The sequence below is a fragment of the Natator depressus genome, chromosome 6, assembly GCF_965152275.1.
Source record: "Natator depressus isolate rNatDep1 chromosome 6, rNatDep2.hap1, whole genome shotgun sequence".
In the NCBI taxonomy this organism is placed as follows: Eukaryota; Metazoa; Chordata; order Testudines; family Cheloniidae; genus Natator; species Natator depressus.
Window position 1 is genome coordinate 60098936 of NC_134239.1, and position 19501 is coordinate 60118436.

The 19501-nt window shown below is 41.2% G+C and overlaps 1 protein-coding gene across 36 annotated transcripts in view; it reads left to right on the forward strand.

The window, feature by feature from the left end:
* The window catches only part of MADD (MAP kinase activating death domain), a 124092-nt gene extending 109917 nt beyond the window's left edge, over window positions 1-14175 (forward strand). For 12 of the 36 annotated variants that reach the window (XM_074955419.1, XM_074955418.1, XM_074955421.1 and 9 more), the window contains 3 exons: window positions 1162-1231; window positions 7064-7110; window positions 12536-14173. In XM_074955419.1, coding sequence (XP_074811520.1) covers window positions 1162-1231; window positions 7064-7110; window positions 12536-12643 — 225 coding nt within the window. In that variant the 3' untranslated portion in view covers window positions 12644-14173. Of the gene's footprint in view, window positions 1-1161; window positions 1232-7063; window positions 7111-12535 lie in introns of all 36 variants that reach the window. The other 24 variants (XM_074955433.1, XM_074955443.1, XM_074955449.1 and 21 more) reach the window with 6 other exon arrangements.
* The last annotated feature ends 5326 nt before the right edge of the window (window positions 14176-19501 follow it).

Consider the following 19501-nt stretch of genomic DNA (forward strand, 5'->3'; position numbering starts at 1 on the left):
TACTCTTCATATGTATGTTTCCTGCCTGAAGAAACAAATGTTCTAGGATCTGAGCATAATGCTGATTCCTGATCACCTTCCTGTACCTTCTCCTCATGCCCACAAGTTGTCTCTTGGCCTGAAAGGATAATTCAGTTATGCTTTTCCAGAATGTGGATGCACATCAGAAGAGATTGTTTAATTGTATAGGGCATTAACTGGACTCGTTGAACTCGGAGAATTTACTGATTTGCACAAAGCTGGCATCTGTGTCCTAGAACATGGAAAAAAATGATTAGTGTGATCAGTGAGAAGGCTTATTTTCCTTTTTTGGATGCTTATTTTTTAAACCAAAGATCAGTCAAAACAGTTCTGTTTTTCCCCAGTGGGTACCCAACTCACAGTGGCTCTGTGGCATACTGTATGAAATGAACAAACAAAAAACAAATATCGGAGTCTTCATGCATGTTTTTTAAAGATGAAATCAGTGCTGCCCAAAGTCATCGTCTGGATCAATTTCAACACTGACTGCACATGCCATGTAAAATCTACAAACAGTTCTGTTGCTAAATCTCAATTGCAGTGCTGTCTGGTGGGGAAGGGTAGCAGCCCTTCCCCCATTAAGTTTTGACTGGTGGATGGTCTAAGAGAAGCAGCATGAGGGTGGGAAGCACATTGCCCCTTGCCTGCCCTCTGTGCTGGAGGAGGATGCATGGAGGGGCAGAAACCAAGTGGGATGGACCTGGGCCATAAATCGTATGCCAAATTTGGGAGCCAGCCATTTCTTGTCCCCCTTTTTGTTGCATTTAAGGTGTGTTGGTTTTCTCTTTGCTATAATTCAACTGAGTGCCTGAAGGGGTAGCAATGTTGGATATGTCAGAGTTACTAACTCCTTCGTTTCTCTTCCATGCTTTCTCCTCCTGCAAGGAGCGGAAGGTATTCCATCTTCTGCTGTCTTCGCTTCTTAGCATTTTAAGTTGTTTGTTAATTTCTAGCATTGTGGCAAATTTATCTTTTTTAATCTCCCTGTATTTATGTATTAAACTGTAAATGAAGTAGTAGTATGTGCTACAATGTTTCAAGTTATATCAGCCGTGACAGTGTTTCTTTTTGTTTATTTTTTGAATAAAAAGTTGTCCCTCATTGACTAATCTTGTTATTTTCCTCCCTGTTTTGTTGTAGGTTTTCATAGAGCTGAATCACATTAAAAAGTGCAATACTGTGCGAGGAGTCTTTGTCCTGGAGGAATTTGGTAATTACATTATTTTGATATTAGGTCTGTACTCACATGGCAGTAACTCAAATTTCCAGTCCTCAGTCTCAGAGTTGTGTTCATTAGATCAGTGGTTCTCAACCAGTGGTATGCATACCCCTGGGGGTATGCAGAGGTTTTCCAGGAGATACATCAACTCACCTAGGTTTTTGCCTAGTTTTACAGCAAGCTACATAAAAAGCACTAGTGAAGTCAGTACAAAGTAAAATTTCATACAGACAATGACTTGTTTATACTGCTCTATATACTATACACTGAAATGTAAGTACAATATTTATAATCCAATTGATTTTATAATTATATGGTAAAAATTAGAAAGTAAGCAATTTTTCAGTGATAGTGGGCTGTGACACTTTAGTATTTTTATGTCTGATTTTGTATGCAAGTAGATTATAAGTGAGGTGTACCTTGGGGGTACACAAGACCAATCAGACTCCTGAAAGGGGTACGGTAGTCTGGAAAGGTTGAGAGCCATTTCATTAGATGGTAGGCAGCTTCATAGAGAGGGAGAAATATAGATTGCATCTGAGAGACTGACTGACTAGGAGGATTGGTGTCTTGACACTATCAGAGTAAACTTGTAGATTTTCATAATCCTGGCTTGTAGCCTAGATGCACGTTGTCAGTATGCCATTGAAGTCACTTTGTGCAGCGTGGATAACAGTAATGAGTCAATGAAGTGGGAGGTGCTTAGAAATTATTTCTTCAGAAGTCTCCTCTCCTCAGAAGTCATGATCAAATGTGTCATATAATATTCCGAGACACAGATTGTTGCTCACAGTGAAATTTCCCCTTTGCTGCTCCAGGCAAGTATTATTTTTTATTTTATTCTGGAAAAAGAGGATGTTTCTGGACTGCAGTTTAGTCAATGATTTTATTTTCAGTGTCAGAATCGTGGTGGAGGAGAGAGATGATGGTAGAGAAACTGGAGAACTAGTGCTATTTGGCCAGTGATTGCAGTTAAATATTATCCTCTTAAACCCAGACTGGGCAATACTCAGGAGTTTCCCAGTATCAATGTGATCCATAATATTCTGAACCACAGTCTGAAAAAATAGGGGTCTTTTAAGATTTTGAAGGTTTATAAAACATCTGAGTCTTTCACACCCTCTGAAATGGTCCTCTCAAGGATTCCAAGCCTGGAGGGGTTTATTCTTTCATCTGTGGCTGCACATTTGTTGTTTAGATCTTCACAGAAATGTGAAACTTTTCTTTTAAAAAGGTTAAATTTACAAATTGATTTCAGTATTTGATCAGTGTTAATTTTTTCTTACATCCATCATTTCAAAAAAAATACTGTCTTGGTTTTCAGACGTTCTGGTTCTTTTCCACTGCTTTGGATTAAAGGGCACTGACTGATGGATCCTCTTTCCTAATATTCTAAGAAATAAGAAAAGGAATACTTGTGGCACCTCAGAGACTAACCAATTTATTTGAGCATAAGCTACAGCTGTAGCTCACAAAAGCTTATGCTCAAATAAATTGGTTAGTCTCTAAGGTGCCACAAGTACTCCTTTTCTTTTTGCGAATACAGACTAACATGGCTGTTACTCTGAAACCATTCTAAGAAATGTAACTGATACTGGGATCTGGAAGCTTCATGTCCTGATCTTGACTTCTATACTGCCTCCTTTCTGTTCTGATACCAAGTCCTTCAAATGACACCACTGGATGTCATGAATCAGAGTACAATGACTGAAAGGCCATTAAGCCACTGGCTAAGAGACTTGATGTGTCATTTCATGAACAGGTTTCTTCCCTTTACCTTTTCGGAAACTATCTTGTCACACACACACATCTCAGAACAATGAATGCAACATATGGAAAAGTTTGGGATAGTTTACGGATGCTCCTGGTAAGTGCTGGCTTGAAGGTGAAGATTTCCACACTGTGTGGTTGCCTATTCCTCTTGTACCATATTTACCCCAAATAGGCAACAAATTTATTATAGCATTGCTGTTAGCAAACACAAAGGGTTGCAAAATAGTAGTGATAATAAGTGCACAAAGCTGAGAGATCAGAGCCCATAAAATCTGCTAAAACCATAATAGGTAACTTCCACTACCCAGACATTTAGCTGGTCAGATGTCACAGTTGGCCATCATTGGAGGGACAGTTTGAGACACAGTTGCTTCTTCAAATAGCTATTTCTGGACCATGCACAAGAAGAGGCAACATTTGACTTGATACAAAATAATACAGAGAAGTTGGTTCAAAAAGTAACTCTAGTTTTAGCCACTAAGTAATAATGACCGTACCATAAATTAATTTCAAGTGCATTGTGGGAAGGATTGTAGTGAAGGTCAGTATTGTGACACTCAACTTTAGGAATGGCAGCTTTAGAGTAAAAAATCGGGAAGCAAGTTAGAAAGAAACTGAAGACAAAAATTAAGAAATTAAATCCTTAGAATCAACCTAGAAGCTATTTAAGCAACTTGATAAATCACAGAAGGCATTCCTACCCCTGAACAAAGTAGGAAGCAGAAAGGCAAGAAAAATGTGCTATGGTTAAAAGGCAAGGCTCAAGATGTTAGCATGCTATCCTTTAGTTCAGATTAAACGAATCGAAAGGGACGTAATCTGATGGCCTGTAAAATTAAAGGTGGAAATTAAGATGGAATTGTAAGATTAAATAGTTAATTGCCTTTTATTTGGTCTATGAGTTTTTGGCTATTTTAATGTGTCAGAAGAAGTCTGCAATGGAGTTATCGGTCCACCAGATTGCCAACGAGAAAATGAAAGGAAGGTAGACACTGCCGAGAATCTAACCTGCTTTCTTGTACAGAGACCAATGGAAAGATATTTCCCCTAGAGCTACACTTTTAAAGATAATGAAGATGAGAAACTATTAGACTCTATGCTCAAAAGAGAAATGACAATAAATCACTAGGATAAAATGGTAATATTGATCCAAGAGTTCTGAAGGAACTTAAAAATTAAGTGGATGAGCTGCTAACAAAACTCTAAATCTTAAAATCAGCTTCTGTGCTTGAAGACTGGAGATGTAGCCACGGTTGTACTTTAACAAAAGGCATGAGGGCTGGCTGATCCTGGAAATTCTAGTCCAGTCAGCCTGACTTAATTACCAGGAAATTTTAGTTAACTTTAATTATTTTTGAGGTTTTAGTGGTTTCCGAGCATGGTCTTTTTAGTGGGAGTGGAAGAAGTTGAATATCGCAAGACAGTAGGAAATTAAAGGCCATTTGTAAAAACAAGGTTAACATGGCAAGGTGGATGTTGGAGATGTGATTTCAGACCAGGGCCCAAGTGAGAGCCATGGGTTGTTGTCCACAAATGGGAACAAAGATTTAAAAGAAGTGAAGAAGTGTAGGGCTCTTACTTCTGGAATTTGAGTTACTGCTGTGTATTTGTGCTTTACTTTCTCGTGGCCCCTTCATCGCCGCTGCTATGAAAACCTTCATTCTCCAGCAGGTAAAGTGATGTCCCCTGAAATAGTTCTCTGCTAGTGCCATATATTCTCATTCACAGGGCCAGAGGCTGCAGGATGGTGCTCAGTAACTTATCCCCTTCATCTTCTTAGTTTAACAGTATTGAGTTAATTTTATTGTTAGAAGAAAAAAAATTAGTATGATTTATATACTCTGCAGTGCTAGCACTTTGAGCTCTGGGGGTGTAACCCAAAGCTTTTCTCTTCTCTCCTTCCTAACCCCACCCTCTCAGGAGTATTTTTTTCCCACTGGAGGGCTACAGGGGAGTCATTAATTTGATGAGAGGGTGACTTTAGTGAGTGTGAAAGGAGGTGGTTTCTTCCCTAGGTCCTCACCCTGCTGTGTATTTGGGAATCAGGGACATTACAGCTTCCCTTCTCTCCTTCCCTCATGCCACCAGCTCCTTCCAGCTTCCTCTTCCTGCTTTTGAAGAGTATATGAACAATTGTATGTTATCCAGTGAGAAATAAGATTTGTACATCTCTGTAATCCTATCCCATTTGGCTGTGCACCACCTCACTCCCCCTTTATCCCCTGGTGACATGGAGTTAATTTGGAACATCTGGTGCCAACGGGTAAGGCAGCTTGGATGTGCACCTCATTCTCTTCCCAGCTCTAGCCACTGGTGTCATGGGGCAGTGCAGCCTGGGTATGGACTTTACCCAGTTTTCAGCCTCTGAAGTAGCTGCCTCTGTCCAAGAAAATGGAGAATGTCAAAGGCAAATATTTATTTTTAAACAAAGGCTGCATTTTTCATGGGTCTTTCCAGGGATGTTGATACTGTGATACACTAAGATCAAATCATAGACATTGATTTTTATTAGAGTCCCTTCTCTTTGAACCAGTCTGCACTGCCTAGTTTTGACTCACTAGAGTGAGCCCTCTTTCCATATTACCTTTTGTTGTGTCATGTCATAATCAAACAGGTGACAGCTGCATGGCTAGGTTTTGGTGTCCATTTCCCCCCACCCCCAGCTCTTCATGTTGAGCTCATGTTTATATATTTTGCCTGTTACTGTCTTTCTGTCACTAGGTCCTATGCTTTATAAGATATTCACTCCTCCTTCCCCACCTTCCTCTATTAAACTGGTACTTATTTGGTCTGGTTTTGAATAATTTATGATGTTTACTTTAAGATTTTTGTTGTCATACAGAAATTCCAAGGCAGGTTTCAGCCACTTTGAAAGGAAAGGATTCAAAATAAAATGTCTTTTTGTTGTTCCTTTAGTTTTAAAAATCTAAACTTGCCTTTTTTATGTTCGTAGTGCATCATTATACTCCTTGTGCTCTGTTTGTTCCCTATATTGTCTTTCCATGAGATTTGTGCACAGCATCATTCACACAGACTCAGAAGAGTGGGACAGAAGCACAGTGCAGGTGGAACATACTAATGGGAGGGTTGCAGCTTTCAGCATGGGGCACTTTGGGGTAATGAGAGCAGAGGGTAAAATTTTCCTTTGCTATTCTGTGCTACATTCCTCCTGTATTTGTCAGCGACAGTGCAAGGGAGCAAAGGCTGAGCTTTCCTGGTAACAGATTGTATCTGTGTCATCGACTGCAACTCTTGCTGATGTTTCCTTTAATACACCTAGAAGTCAAATCAAGCCTGATATTTTGAGGGCCATGTGTAACTGAAATCTTGTATGTTGATAGTTTTGAGTAAGTTTGTTCATAAAGCAATGAACATTTTCCTTGAGGTCTCCAGGTAAACTCCAGAGTACAGGTGTTAGACTTAATGAAATTGGTTCAGTGAACAGTGTCCAAGATACAGCTGGCCTGGAGGAGAAATAGTCTTCCATTCTAGAAGATTGGTTTCTCCACAGTCTAATCCCCATTCTTTTACCGATTTAACTGAACCCCGTGCAAAAGTATCCAGTCAGACTACCACGTAGCACAGGGAAAATTCAGATTTCTAGAGGGTACACTGGGGAGCAAGCAGTTAAAGTAGCAAAGTGGCTTTAAAAGAGATGTTGGTTTAGACTATATGGTTGTGCCGATAAACAGATTTTACCATATGTTCTGCTAACAGGACAGGAATTAATTGCACCAGCAACGCCAGTGATGAGTCTGAGACGCATCAAACACTTACTATTCGTTTTTCTCAATCAAGGAGCCAAAGAAATGTTTTATGCCATCTTGAATTACATAACGTGTCATTGCTGATATCGTCAAAAGATCATGATAGTATAAATATAGGGAAAGAATAGTATCTAAAAGTGAGGAGTAGTGAGGTGCCCTGTTCCTGCAGCTGCTGTCTGTGTGCCTCCCTCCCCCTTTCCTTTGGGAACATTGTGCTATTTCTTTCACTTTTTCCTCTCGTTTTTTGAACTTTTTGTTTTGTCTCTTACCCGTCCGGTTTTAGTTCCTGAAACTAAAGAAGTGGTGAGCCACAAGTACAAGACACCAATGGTGAGTGAACTGTCATGCCTTCTAGTTCTTTTAGAGAGTATATATTTAAGTTCTCATACGATGCCCATCACTCTGATATCTGAGACCACTCTTTTGTCCTGCAGTTAACTGACTTAATGCCATGTGGGATGCAGTTCAGACTGCTCCTCCAAATGGAGGTTCTGTGGAAGAGTGTTAGTGGAAAATTTGAGTGAAGACAATAGAAATTGGGATTGCAGGATTATGCAGCCTTAGAGCTACAGTGAAACACAACCTTCTCTTTTGTTCTAGCTCTTGTACAAAGAGACTGTAGCTTGGTGCTTCCTACTTCTATAAAATTAAGGGAGATCCTGAGGCAGCATAGAAGGGTCCATTTTAGAGAGAGGTTAATTAGTGAATTTTTTCTAATTGATTATATTTGTGCTGTTGATAAGTGTTGAATTGATGACTCTGCAGACCAAAGTGCCTAATCCACAAAACAGATGAAAGGTGGGTCTAACTTCTGAGCATAAATTGATCTCTAGCTGAGTTCATGAAGAATTCTCTCCATTTGGTATAATATGGAGCAGTGAGATACATGAAAGGGATTTTATACCCTCAAAAGGTATTGACTCCCGTGTGAAAAGTATTGATCCCTGTCAGACAAGATACTAGATAGATGAGTTATTGAGCATTTCCATTGTATCAGTTTTTATATTCTTAATTGTTAAACACAAGATAGCAGTTAAAGATCATACTTACTGTTTTTAATTACATAATATATTTGATGGTTAGCCCTGTGTGTGCTTGTAAGTGGGAAACGGAAGTCAAGGATTATCATCAGAACTAACTTGAGGAAGTTAGCTAAACCAAAATTAAAAGGTACAGTGCCAAAAGTGAAATCCCTGCTAGCTGCATGGAATTTTTTTAAAGACACCATAATAGAGGCTCAACTTAAATGTATACCTCAAATTAAAAAACATAGGAAGAGAACCAAAAAAGTGCTACCATAGCTAAACAACAAAGTAAAAGAAGCAGTGAGAGACACAAAGGCATCCTTTAAAACGTGGAAGTTAAATCCTAGTGAGGAAAATAGAAAGGAGCATAAACTCTGGCAAATGAAGTGTAAAAATGTAATTAGGAAGGCCAAAAAAGAATTTGAAGAACAGTTAGCCAAAGATGCAAAAAGTAATAGCAAATTTTTTTTTTAAGTACATCAGAAGCAGGAAGCCTGTGAGGCCACTGGACGATCAAGCTGCGAAAGGAGCATTCAAGGATGATAAGGCCATTGCAGAGAAACTAAATGAATTCTTTCAATCGGTCTTCATGGCTAAGGATGTGAGGGAGATTCTTAAACCTGAGCCATTCTTTTTAGGTGACAAATCTGAGGAACTGTCTCAGATTGAGGAGTCGTTAGAGGAGGTTTTGGAACAAATTGATAAACTAAGCAGTAATAAGTCACCAGGACCAGATAGTATTCACCCAAGAGTTCTGAAGGAACTCAAATGTGAAACTGAAGAACTACTAACTGTAGTTTGTAACCTATCATTTAAATCACCTTCTGTACCAAATGACTGGAGGATAGCTAATGTGACGCCAAGTTTTTAAAAGGGCTCCCGAGGTGATCCCAGCAATTACAGACCAGTAAGCCTGATTTCAGTACCAGGCAAACTGGTTGAAACTATAGTAAAGAACAAAATTGTCAAATACATAGATGAACATAATTTGTTGGGGAAGAGTCAACATGGTTTTTGTAAAGGGAAATCATGCTTCACCAATCTACTAGAATTCTTTGAGGGGGGTCAGCAAGCATATGGACCAGGGGGATCCAGTGGATATAGTGTACTTAAATTTTCAGAAAGCCTTTGACAAAGTCCCTCACCAAAGGCTCTTAAGCAAAGTAAGCTGTCATGGGATAACAGGGAAGGTCCTCTCCTGGATTGGTAACTGGCTAAAAGATAGGAAACAAAGGGTAGGGAGAAATGGTCAGTTTTCAGAATGGAGAGCAGTAAATAGTGGTGTCCCCTGGGGTCTGTATTGGGACCAGTCCTATTCAACAGATTCATAAATGATCTGGAAAAAAGGGTAAACAGTGAGGTGGCAAAAATTGCAGATGATACAAAACTACTCAAGATATTTAAGTCCCAAGCAGACTACGCAGAGCTACAAAAGGATCTCACAAAACTGGGTGATTGAATTTCATCTGCCATTTTGTTGCCCAGTGTGGATAAATGCAAATTACTGCACGTTGGAAAACATAATCCCAACTATACATAGAAAATGATGGGGTCGAAATTAGCTGTTACCACTCAAGAAAGAGATCTCGGAGTCATTGTGGCTAGTTCTGTGAAAACTTCCACTCAGTGTGCAGTGGCAGTCAAAAAAGCGAACAGAATGTTGGGAATAATTAAGAAAGGGATAAATAATAAGACAGAAAATATATTACCTCTATATAAATCCATGGTACACCCACATCTTGAATAATGCGTGCAGATATGGTCGTCCCATCTGAAAAATGATATATTAGAAAAGGTTCAGAAAAGGGCAACAAAATTATTGGGATATGGAACGGCTTCCATATGAGGAGCGATAAATAAGACTGGGACTTTTCAGCTTGGAAAAGAGATGACTAAGGGGGATATGATAGAGGTCTATGAAATCATGACTGGTGTGGAGAAAGTAAATAAGGAAGTGTTGTTTACTCCTTCTCATAACACAAGAACTAGGGGTCACCAAATGAAATTAATAGGCAGCAGGTTTAAAACAAAAGGAAGTATTTTTTTCACACAACGTACGGTCAACCTGTGGAACTCTTTGCCAGAGGATGTTGTGAGGGCCAAGACTATAACAGGGTTCAAAAAAGAACTAGATAAGTTCATGGAGGATAGGGCCATCAGTGGCTATTAGCCAGGGTGGGCAGGGATGGTGTCCCTAGCCTCTGTTTGCCAGAAGCTGGGAATGGGTGACAGGGAATGGATCACTTGATGATTACCTGTTCTGTTCATTCCCTCTGGGGCACCTAGTTTCCACTCTTCTAGTTACATTTTGTCTCCAGTGCAGTTCCTGACAATAAACTCAGTGACCATATGGAAGTTCAGCATTCTTACATAAGATAATTTGAACCATGAGGTAGTAAAACTACAAAAATATTCTTTTAAAGAGGGCATTTGATATACAATACATAGTTGTAGTCAAAGTTAGATATATTATTACTCCTGAGGGCATTCTGTACCAAAAAAATTAAAAATTCTGCACATGATATTTTAAAATTCTGTAAAATTCTGCAAATTTTATTTGTCAAATAAATGTGGAGGCTTCACCATGACACTGGGGAGTACAAGCCACTGGCTGCAGAGGTGGGAGATCACTGTGCAGCTCCCCTCCGGCACACAGACTCAGCGGTGAGTCCGCTCAGCACCCAACCCTGACACAGCACAAGGACCGGGCCTGCCCCAGAAACATCCCAGCACCCTGCCCCTCTGTGCCAGGTGCATCAGGTGTGCGCAGGCAGGCTCTGCAAGGCAGGATCCAAGTGGTTGGAGGGGCTTAATGTGTGGGGATCCAGGTGTGGGTTGAGATGGTTCTGTGTGGGGCAATCTGGGTGCAGGCGGCTCAGTGGGGGATCTGGGTGTCAGGGGAGATTTAGATGCACAGGGGCTTGTTGGGGGATTCTGGGTGCAACAGTAATGGGACTCTGAAGGGGGGTCCAGATGATTGGGGCTCAGTGTGTGTGGGGGTCTGGGTGTGGGAGGCTCAGTGGGGGCTCCAGATGCTGGAGGAGTGGGGCTTAGTGGGGTCGGGATCCAAGTGCAGCTGGTTGGGGTTCGGTGGGATGAGGATCCGGATGTGGGTGGTTTGTTGGGGTGGTCCAGGTGCAGGGGGAGTGGGGTTCATCATGAGGGGGTTCTGAGTGTGGGGAGGTAAGGTGAGGTGGGAGGGTCAGGATATGAGGCGGGTCTGGATGCATGGGGGTTGGAGAGATGGGGGAGCAGCTCCCTGCACAGGGATCCCTCCCCCTGCAGCTGAGGCGCAGGAAGCAGGGGGAGGAGGAGTTTCAAGAGCTTCCTGCAGCTGGGGGAGAAATCTGGGGGTGGGTCTGACCTGGCCCCGGATGCTGTGCAGGGTAGAGGAAGTCCCATCCTCCCCAGCTGTCGGGACTAGCAGCTGAGTCTAGTGCAAGGGTATGAGCCACCAGCCAGGTCTTCCCCAGTCCTGCCCCACAGTGATTTACCTCTCTGCTGGCTGCCCTGGGCACCTGAAACATACTGCTGGGGAGGTGGCATGACCGCTCTTGTGGCTTCCCTTTGCTTCCCTGTCAGAAAGTCATTTTTCTACGGGGAAGCAAAGAAATCTGCAGGGGACATAAATTCTGCACATGCGCAGAATTCCCCCAGGAGTAGTATATTCCAGAACAAAAAAGAGAGTACAGTGGGAAGGAAAAATCAGGTTAAATGACAATGTGTGCTAGTTTATGTAAGCCATTTTATGACATTCTATAGTACAAGAACAATCAAACAATCAAATTTACCTCTTTCATCATAACATCTAGCTCTTATATAGTGTTTTTAAATTTATAGAACTCAAAGTGCTTTACAAAGATAATATCAGCCCCACTTTACAGATAGGGGAAGCAGAGGCACAGCAAGATGAAGAAACTTGCCCAAGGTCAGCCAGCAGATCACTGGCAAAGCTAGGAATACAACTCTGATCTCCCACACCCCAGCCTTCATTGGCTCATATTGCCTTCCATAATGCCAAAAGATGCCTCTTGAATTAAATGGCAACAAACTGAATAATTCAAAACATAATTGCAAATACTTTTTAACATCAAGTACAATTAAACTATGCCTCTTTCTGTCATAGAATAGTGAAGCAAATATCTCCGTATTAGACATTTATATGAAAAATAATATCTACAGTTACGCTAGCTGGGATGAAATTACAAGGGCTAGCAGTCTCTGTTTCTGGGCATAAAATGATCATAACTGGGAGTAAGGAAGAAATCCCACCACCACTATGATTCAAGGGACAGTACTGGACAATTAGGTGTGTTACAGTAATTTTAGATAGCCCCTTCCTCCACCACCAAAGGAGTCCTTGCAGCGCTGTACAGCTTAGCATTGGCACCTGTTAAAGACATGATACAAAGCTATATGGACCATTGTTCTCTTCTTCTATGGTATGATTTCTGATGTTCTAATCCTAAAATCCTCTCTCAGTTGGTATAATTAACTCTTGGATCTTTCCTTTCCACCTCATCACAAGGATAGTGAGGGGTAGCCTGTGCCATTACCTCCCCCCTGCATGCTTTTTTTTCTAGCCAGAGCTCTCTATGCTGTTCTGAAAGCTGCCCTCTGAATAGGACTCTGAAGGAGGGAGGATATATAGTAAATACAAATCTGTCAGTGTATTTTTGTGAAGCGGTTAACTCTGGAATCTCATTATCTCCTTTTCTAACATTTTCTAGGCCCATGAGATCTGCTATTCCGTGTTGTGTCTCTTCTCTTATGTGGCTGCTGTTCGTGGGAAAGAGGTAGAAAACAAAAGCAAACCCCCTCGGCCAGTTTCCAGCTGATCACAATATTGGGAAATGCTTGCCCACTGGCACATTGGTGTGTAATACTCCCATTTCTGTTCCTGTTACTGGAGCTCACATTACTGACTCCAGTGAGAACTTGGTTATTTATGTATGATCCTGCAGGTCCTTCCCCTTAGAAAAAATTAAGACTTTCTTGATCATTCTCCTGCTGAATTCATTCTTACTGGAGTTTTTACACCAGCTGTGCTTATCAGACAGTTGTGAGCATCAGCATCCAGCTATAACTGAGGATGGCTTGCTCTGGGCAATCCTTTGGAATTCCATTTCCAAGAAGACTAATGCATCTGGAGTTCAGTTGTTTTTGTTTCCAGTGGTACCTGTGTCACAGATTTCTTCACTTACAGCTGTAGGCCTCTGCTTTCAGATTCTTCAAAAAATATGCACAAAGAAAGCAGCTTGGTCCTGAATGGATCACCTGTTGTTTAACTGTGATAGTTTATATTATTTTCCTTCTGTTTTTTCACACTTTACCCACAAATTTTGAGTTCTTGCCATATGGCCCTTCAAATCTTTTCAGTAAAGATGAGCAATCTAGCTACCTTAAATTCCTTTGAAATAGCCTAAAATTAGATAGGGTGCTTTAAGATTGAATTTTACATGTATAAAACTATGGAATTATTTCTTTTCTGGTGGGCGAGAGATAGGCACCATGAAGGGGAGAAATTTGGAGGCTGTGCTTTATGAAATCCCCTTCAAACTGGTATGCGTGTAACGTGTGTGATTTTCAAATGGGAAATTAGACCCACTCTGCTAACATCCCAAGAGTGCAGTTAATTAATATATGCATATCATGGTAGCTAGAACAGTTAATCTAAGTGTGTAGGAATAAGTAAAGAGAGGTAAAGAGAGAGAGAGAGAGTGTGCAATTGGCTGAAGCATATGGCAAACTCATGTAACATGTGGGATTATCACTACAGTCTCCCTAAAGCACTGCTATTAGAGTCTGCGTACACTGGTTCTGTAGAAAGTCTGCAGAAATCCACAGGATTATGCGAAGTGCATTGTGGGGATTCAACTTTTTGTGATGATGGTACTGTAAATGCTGGTTCCAGATTTTGTTTTTTTAACTACTGCTTCTGTCAAACTGTACGTGTATATCTCAGAGTTTCGCAAATACTGTGTAATGAAGCACCCTCAGTTAAAGTATCCATCTCGCACCTTATTTTAAGTAGGCTGAGAATGGATGTTTGAACACTGTTTGTTTTTTATGAACTGTACTGGACTCTACCGGGGCAGGGGGAGGCCCCTGAGATGCTGGAAGGAGAGAGGATCTAGAGAAAATAATATTAAATGTAAAATATCTAATGGAGTGCTCTAACACAAGCTGGAGTCCTGTCTGATTTGACATAGGCTTCTGAGTAATTGCACCCAGAAATAATCCTGTTTGGCTTAGTCAGTCAGGGTATTTACCATTTTGAGTGGAATGCACGAGGAATGGGTGGAGAAATGGTGTAAATATTCTAGTATCTATTTATAGAAGAATGTACAGCTGTCTGAATGTGAAAATAAACTATCATTTAACCATGGATGGCTTTTATCCTCCAGTGTTTCTTCCCATTGGTCTATTTGACTCTGAAATGTAATTGTCTATATAAATAATACATAATATGCATATATAAAATAAATTCCATTCTTGAAATAGTGGAAATACTATGTTCTCAAACATGATACAATGTTAATGTGTGTGGCATTCCAAGTTATTTTTAATGGTAACTATCGTCTAAAAGTTTTTTTTAATGGTGTAAAATCAAAGACATTTTGTTTCCTCCAAGAAAGATTTTAAAGAATATTAATGGTGAACACTGAGGTACAACTAAAAGCCCATTTTCTTCATTCATTGCCATGACAAGGGGTTCTTTTAGGCATAGAAATAAAATCAGGGTTTACAGGATTATGTCTTATCCTTCCCTCAATAAAAAAAGCAGAAATTAACAAACCTTGAGCCTATTGTCCTGACCACTTTGCATTTATATGGTATCCTGTTCCCTCTCCTTTTGTCTGTTTTTCACCAATTTAGATTGTAAACTCGTCAGAGCAAGATTTGTACAATGGTAATCTTAATGGTTCTCTGTGTGCTAATTATCCCCCATTTAAGTATGAAATATCCCAGGATTGAATAAACAGAGTGAATTTACCTCAGCCTAGAAGAGATGTTCCCTTCAGAGCAGTGCTGGGGTTCTATTGAAGGAGCAGTGGAGAATATTTATTGGCAATCTGTCCTGGAGAAACCAGGGATTGTAAATTCCATTCTGCACATAGTTCTTACATGAAACTGAAGTTTGAAGTGAAGCTTGAAAGGGCCTGTAACCTAACCTGCCCTGCTCCTTTTAAATAATCAAAGTCTTTTTAAAAGGAGGGCTGGATAAGTATAGTTCTGCAAAGGCATTACAGATGTAAACGTTGTTTATATGTGAGCTATTAATATCAGGTATTGCTTCTGAAGAACTGTATTCTTGGGGGGTTGACCATTAGTAACAAACCAGTAAGGTGGGCTGAATAATATTTAATTAAATAAAAACTGGAGTACTCTTCAGAAAAAAGTATCTGACTTGGTTTCTAACTGGAGGCAGTAATGCTGACTAAGGGAGTGAATTGAACTCATGTATGCTGAAGAAATTGGCTTGAATCTGATGGAGTCAATCCTAATGCCCTCTTGCACTGCCTCATTGTTGTGTGTCTCAGTACAGAGCATGATCTATTTATGTAGTGTAGCTGTGTTGGTCACAGGATATTAGAGACACAAGGTGGGTGAGGTAATATCTTTTATTGGATCAACTTCTGTTGGTGAGAGAGACAAGCATTCGAGCCAACCAGACCTGGAGAAGAGCTCTGTGTGGCTCGAAAGCTTGTCTCTCACCAACAGAAGTTGGTCCAATAAAAGATACTACCTCGTCCACCTTGTCTCTCCATGATCTATTTAGATAGTCTGACCAAAGATTGGTTTCCCAAGCACCTATTCCTGAAGATAGTTAACAGCTTTGGAGACTTCTTCTAAAAGGCTTTATCCTATCCAGATAACAGTGTATTACTCTTTTGATACCTAATCTATGCAGCTAGCTTCCTCAGGTAAGTTGTGAATCTTTGGGAAGAAAACTGGAAGGTTACTGGACTGATAAGAGGTCGAATTAGAAGCCACCAGAAAGACATTTATAATGTACAGTATGACCTTAAACTTATGGAATACTGGGAAAGGTGGGTCAGATTTAAGCATCTAACTCTTGCTCACCATCCTAGACAGTGTAAGAGCTATTAGGGGCTGGTTTACATTAGAGAATAATAAACTCAGGACCAAGGCAAGATGCTGTTGATAGCTCTGATCTGGCCTTGACAGTTTTGGTTCTCTGACTTTCTAGAACTAATATCAGAACTACACGTCTTGCTTCCTGGTCTTTGAGATCTCTTGTCTGAGGGTCAGGACAAGATTCTCCACCTGGATCCAAAATGTCTCAGGTTAACAGCTAGATCAAGTGTTTTGCTGAGGTCCAAAAGCAGGAAGCTTCAAACTAGGGAAACTTGCTTAATGAAATGGAAGTGTCTCCCCACCTGGGAAGTTCAGAAAGAGGTAGAGCCTACATAGTCCAAAGTCAAAACAGTAGTGGACTCTCTACTATGCTTAACGCTGTTAAATCTGTGTCAGAGTTCAGCCCACCTAGCTGCAGTTTCAGCTTTCCACCTCCCATAGCATTGATCATGTATCTTCACTTTCCCTGCAGTGAGTTTCTTCATATCAGTTTGGTGTGTTAGTGAGATTCAGGCCCTGAAACGGGTGGTCTTGTGTTCTCACCCCAAACTCCTATCAATGTGGTTTCTAGTTTCAAGCTCAATAAAGCATCCGAGAGTGCTAAAGGAATTGGCGGATGTGATTGCAGAGCCATTGGCCATTATCTTTGAAAACTCGTGGCGAACGGGGGAAGTCCCGGATGACTGGAAAAAGGCTAATGTAGTGCCAATCTTTAAAAAAGGGAAGAAGGAGGATCCTGGGAACTACAGGCCGGTCAGCCTCACCTCAGTCCCCGGAAAAATCATGGAGCAGGTCCTCAAGGAATCAATCCTGAAGCACTTAGAGGAGAGGAAAGTGATCAGGAACAGTCAGCATGGATTCACCAAGGGAAGGTCATGCCTGACTAATCGAATCGCCTTCTATGATGAGATTACTGATTCTGTGGATGAAGGGAAAGCAGTGGATGTATTGTTTCTTGACTTTAGCAAAGCTTTTGACACTGTCTCCCACAGTATTCTTGTCAGCAAGTTAAAGAAGTATGGGCTGGATGAATGTACTATAAGGTGGGTAGAAAGTTGGCTAGATTGTCGGGCTCAACGAGTAGTGATCAATGGCTCCATGTCTAGTTGGCAGCCGGTGTCAAGTGGAGTGCCCCAGGGGTCGGTCCTGGGGCCGGTTTTGTTCAATATCTTCATAAATGATCTGGAGGATGGTGTGGATTGCACTCTTAGCAAATTTGCGGATGATACTAAACTGGGAAGAGTGGTAGATACGTTGGAGGGCAGAGATAGGATACAGAGGGACCTAGACAAATTGAAGGATTGGGCCAAAAGAAACCTGATGAGGTTCAATAAGGATAAGTGCAGGGTCCTGCACTTAGGACGGAAAAACCCAATGCACAGCTACAGACTAGGGACCGAATGGCTAGGCAGCAGTTCTGCAGAAAAGGACCTGGGGGTTACAGTGGACGAGAAGCTGGATATGAGTCAGCAGTGTGCCCTTGTTGCCAAGAAGGCCAATGGCATTTTGGGATGTATAAGTAGGGGCATAGCGAGCAGATCGAGGGACGTGATCGTTCCCCTCTATTCGACATCGGTGAGGCCTCATCTGGAGTACTGTGTCCAGTTTTGGGCCCCACACTACAAGCAGGATGTGGATAAATTGGAGAGAGTCCAGCGAAGGGCAATAAAAATGATTAAGGGTCTGGAACACATGACTTATGAGGAGAGGCTGAGGGAACTGGGATTGTTTAGTCTGCAGAAGAGAAGAATGAGGGGGGATTTGATAGCTGCTTTCAACTACCTGAGAGGTGGTTCCAAAGAGGATGGTTCTAGACTATTCTCAGTGGTAGAAGATGACAGGACAAGGAGTAATGGTCTCAAGTTGCAGTGGGGGAGGTTTAGGTTGGATATTAGGAAAAACTTTTTCACTAGGAGGGTGGTGAAACACTGGAATGCGTTACCTAGGGAGGTGGTAGAATCTCCTTCCTTAGAAGTTTTTAAGGTCAGGCTTGACAAAGCCCTGGCTGGGATGATTTAATTGGGGATTGGTCCTGCTTTGAGCAGGGGGTTGGACTAGATGACCTCCTGAGGTCCCTTCCAACCCTGATATTCTATGATTCTATGAAGTCATTAAGCTGCTTCTGTTTTCCTCCAAACTTCATTCACATCTAGATTTGGTTGCATATATGGTTAAGACCAGGCATCAGTCCATCTCAACACACTATTTAAATGTGTGTGTGTGTATACACATACGTATACGTATATTTACACTTGAATACTGTGACTTGGTAGGTGTTCAGCTAACTGTGGGGATTACAGCATGTTCAGCTGTGGGTCAAGCAGCCTCCACTACATGCCTCAGCAATGTTCCATCATTGAGATGTACAGAGCTGCTGCTTGGATGTCTATTATACAGCATTATTCTCTGAGTGTGGTCTCTAAATCATGCCAGATTTGTGAGCGCAGTTTTACAGTCATTTTCACCTTCTGAAGGTCTCCACTGCTGGTTCATCTCACAAGACAAGCAATCAATATAGACATTCCTTAGCGGGGAAAAAGGTTTTTCCACTCTGTTTAATTTTTGATTAAGGATTACTCAGTGATAAGAGCTCAAGGATTGTAGGGGCCCCTTCCCCTTATGCCCTTGGAAATCAGCTCAAGCCTTTCTGATTTTAAATAACTTGCAGTAACAGTGCAATACCGCTAAGTCTGGCTGAGAGATCTATTTTCTGTTATATAAATATTCATACAAGCTTTTTACCACTAAGAGGGGCCTGTGCCACATAATGTCCAAGTATTTCAAGGTGGCTCAGATAATATCTTTTGTTGGAGCAACATCAGTTGGTGAAAGAGACAAGTTTATGAGCTACACAGAGCTCTTCAAGTATTTCAATCTAATTAATATTCATATTGAACTGTCCAAAGAATTGTCTCTGTTCTTTGCTTTCCTGGATTTGCCTGTTTTGGTTTACTGCTTTTTTTGCCTCCCTGTTGTTGTTCCTTGTCTTGTTATTGCAGAAGTCTTTTGCAAAATGACGATCAAAGCATGCTCTGAAAACACTTAGGCTTGGGATTAGTTTTATCTCATCCAGTCGGTTTTCTAGAAGTGGTGGTTCTTGGCCAAGATTCCTTGATCTCTGGTCCTCGCAAGCTTTGTCCTGGACCTTGTTGGTTGCCTGTGGGTTGCGAATAAGGGATGCTCCTTAAAGACCACATCTTAAAATATCTGAAGGCCTTAAATACTAAGACCTGGGAGCCTGTGACAGGTATGGAACAGTGATATGCTGTGTTCTTTTCAGTTTTCCCTGGAAAGTGTGGGCTCTCGTATCTTGTACAAGTTGCCACTTTTTAAAATTTCCTAGAGATTTTCATGGTGTGTGTGTGTTATAAAGTTACCCTTTATAACTCAAGTTTGTCTGTAAAGCAAGTTTAAGGGTTATCTCTTAGCCCCACTGCTGTATATGGGATTTTCACTCCATATGATAGTCAATGACTATACAAGGGGTGTGACGGGTTCGGTCACAGAGACCCCCTTGGGACGGTCACCTGATGTGCTGAAATTACTACTGAGCCTGTTTTCCCTGCCGGCTTGGGACTTCCAGAACCCTGTCT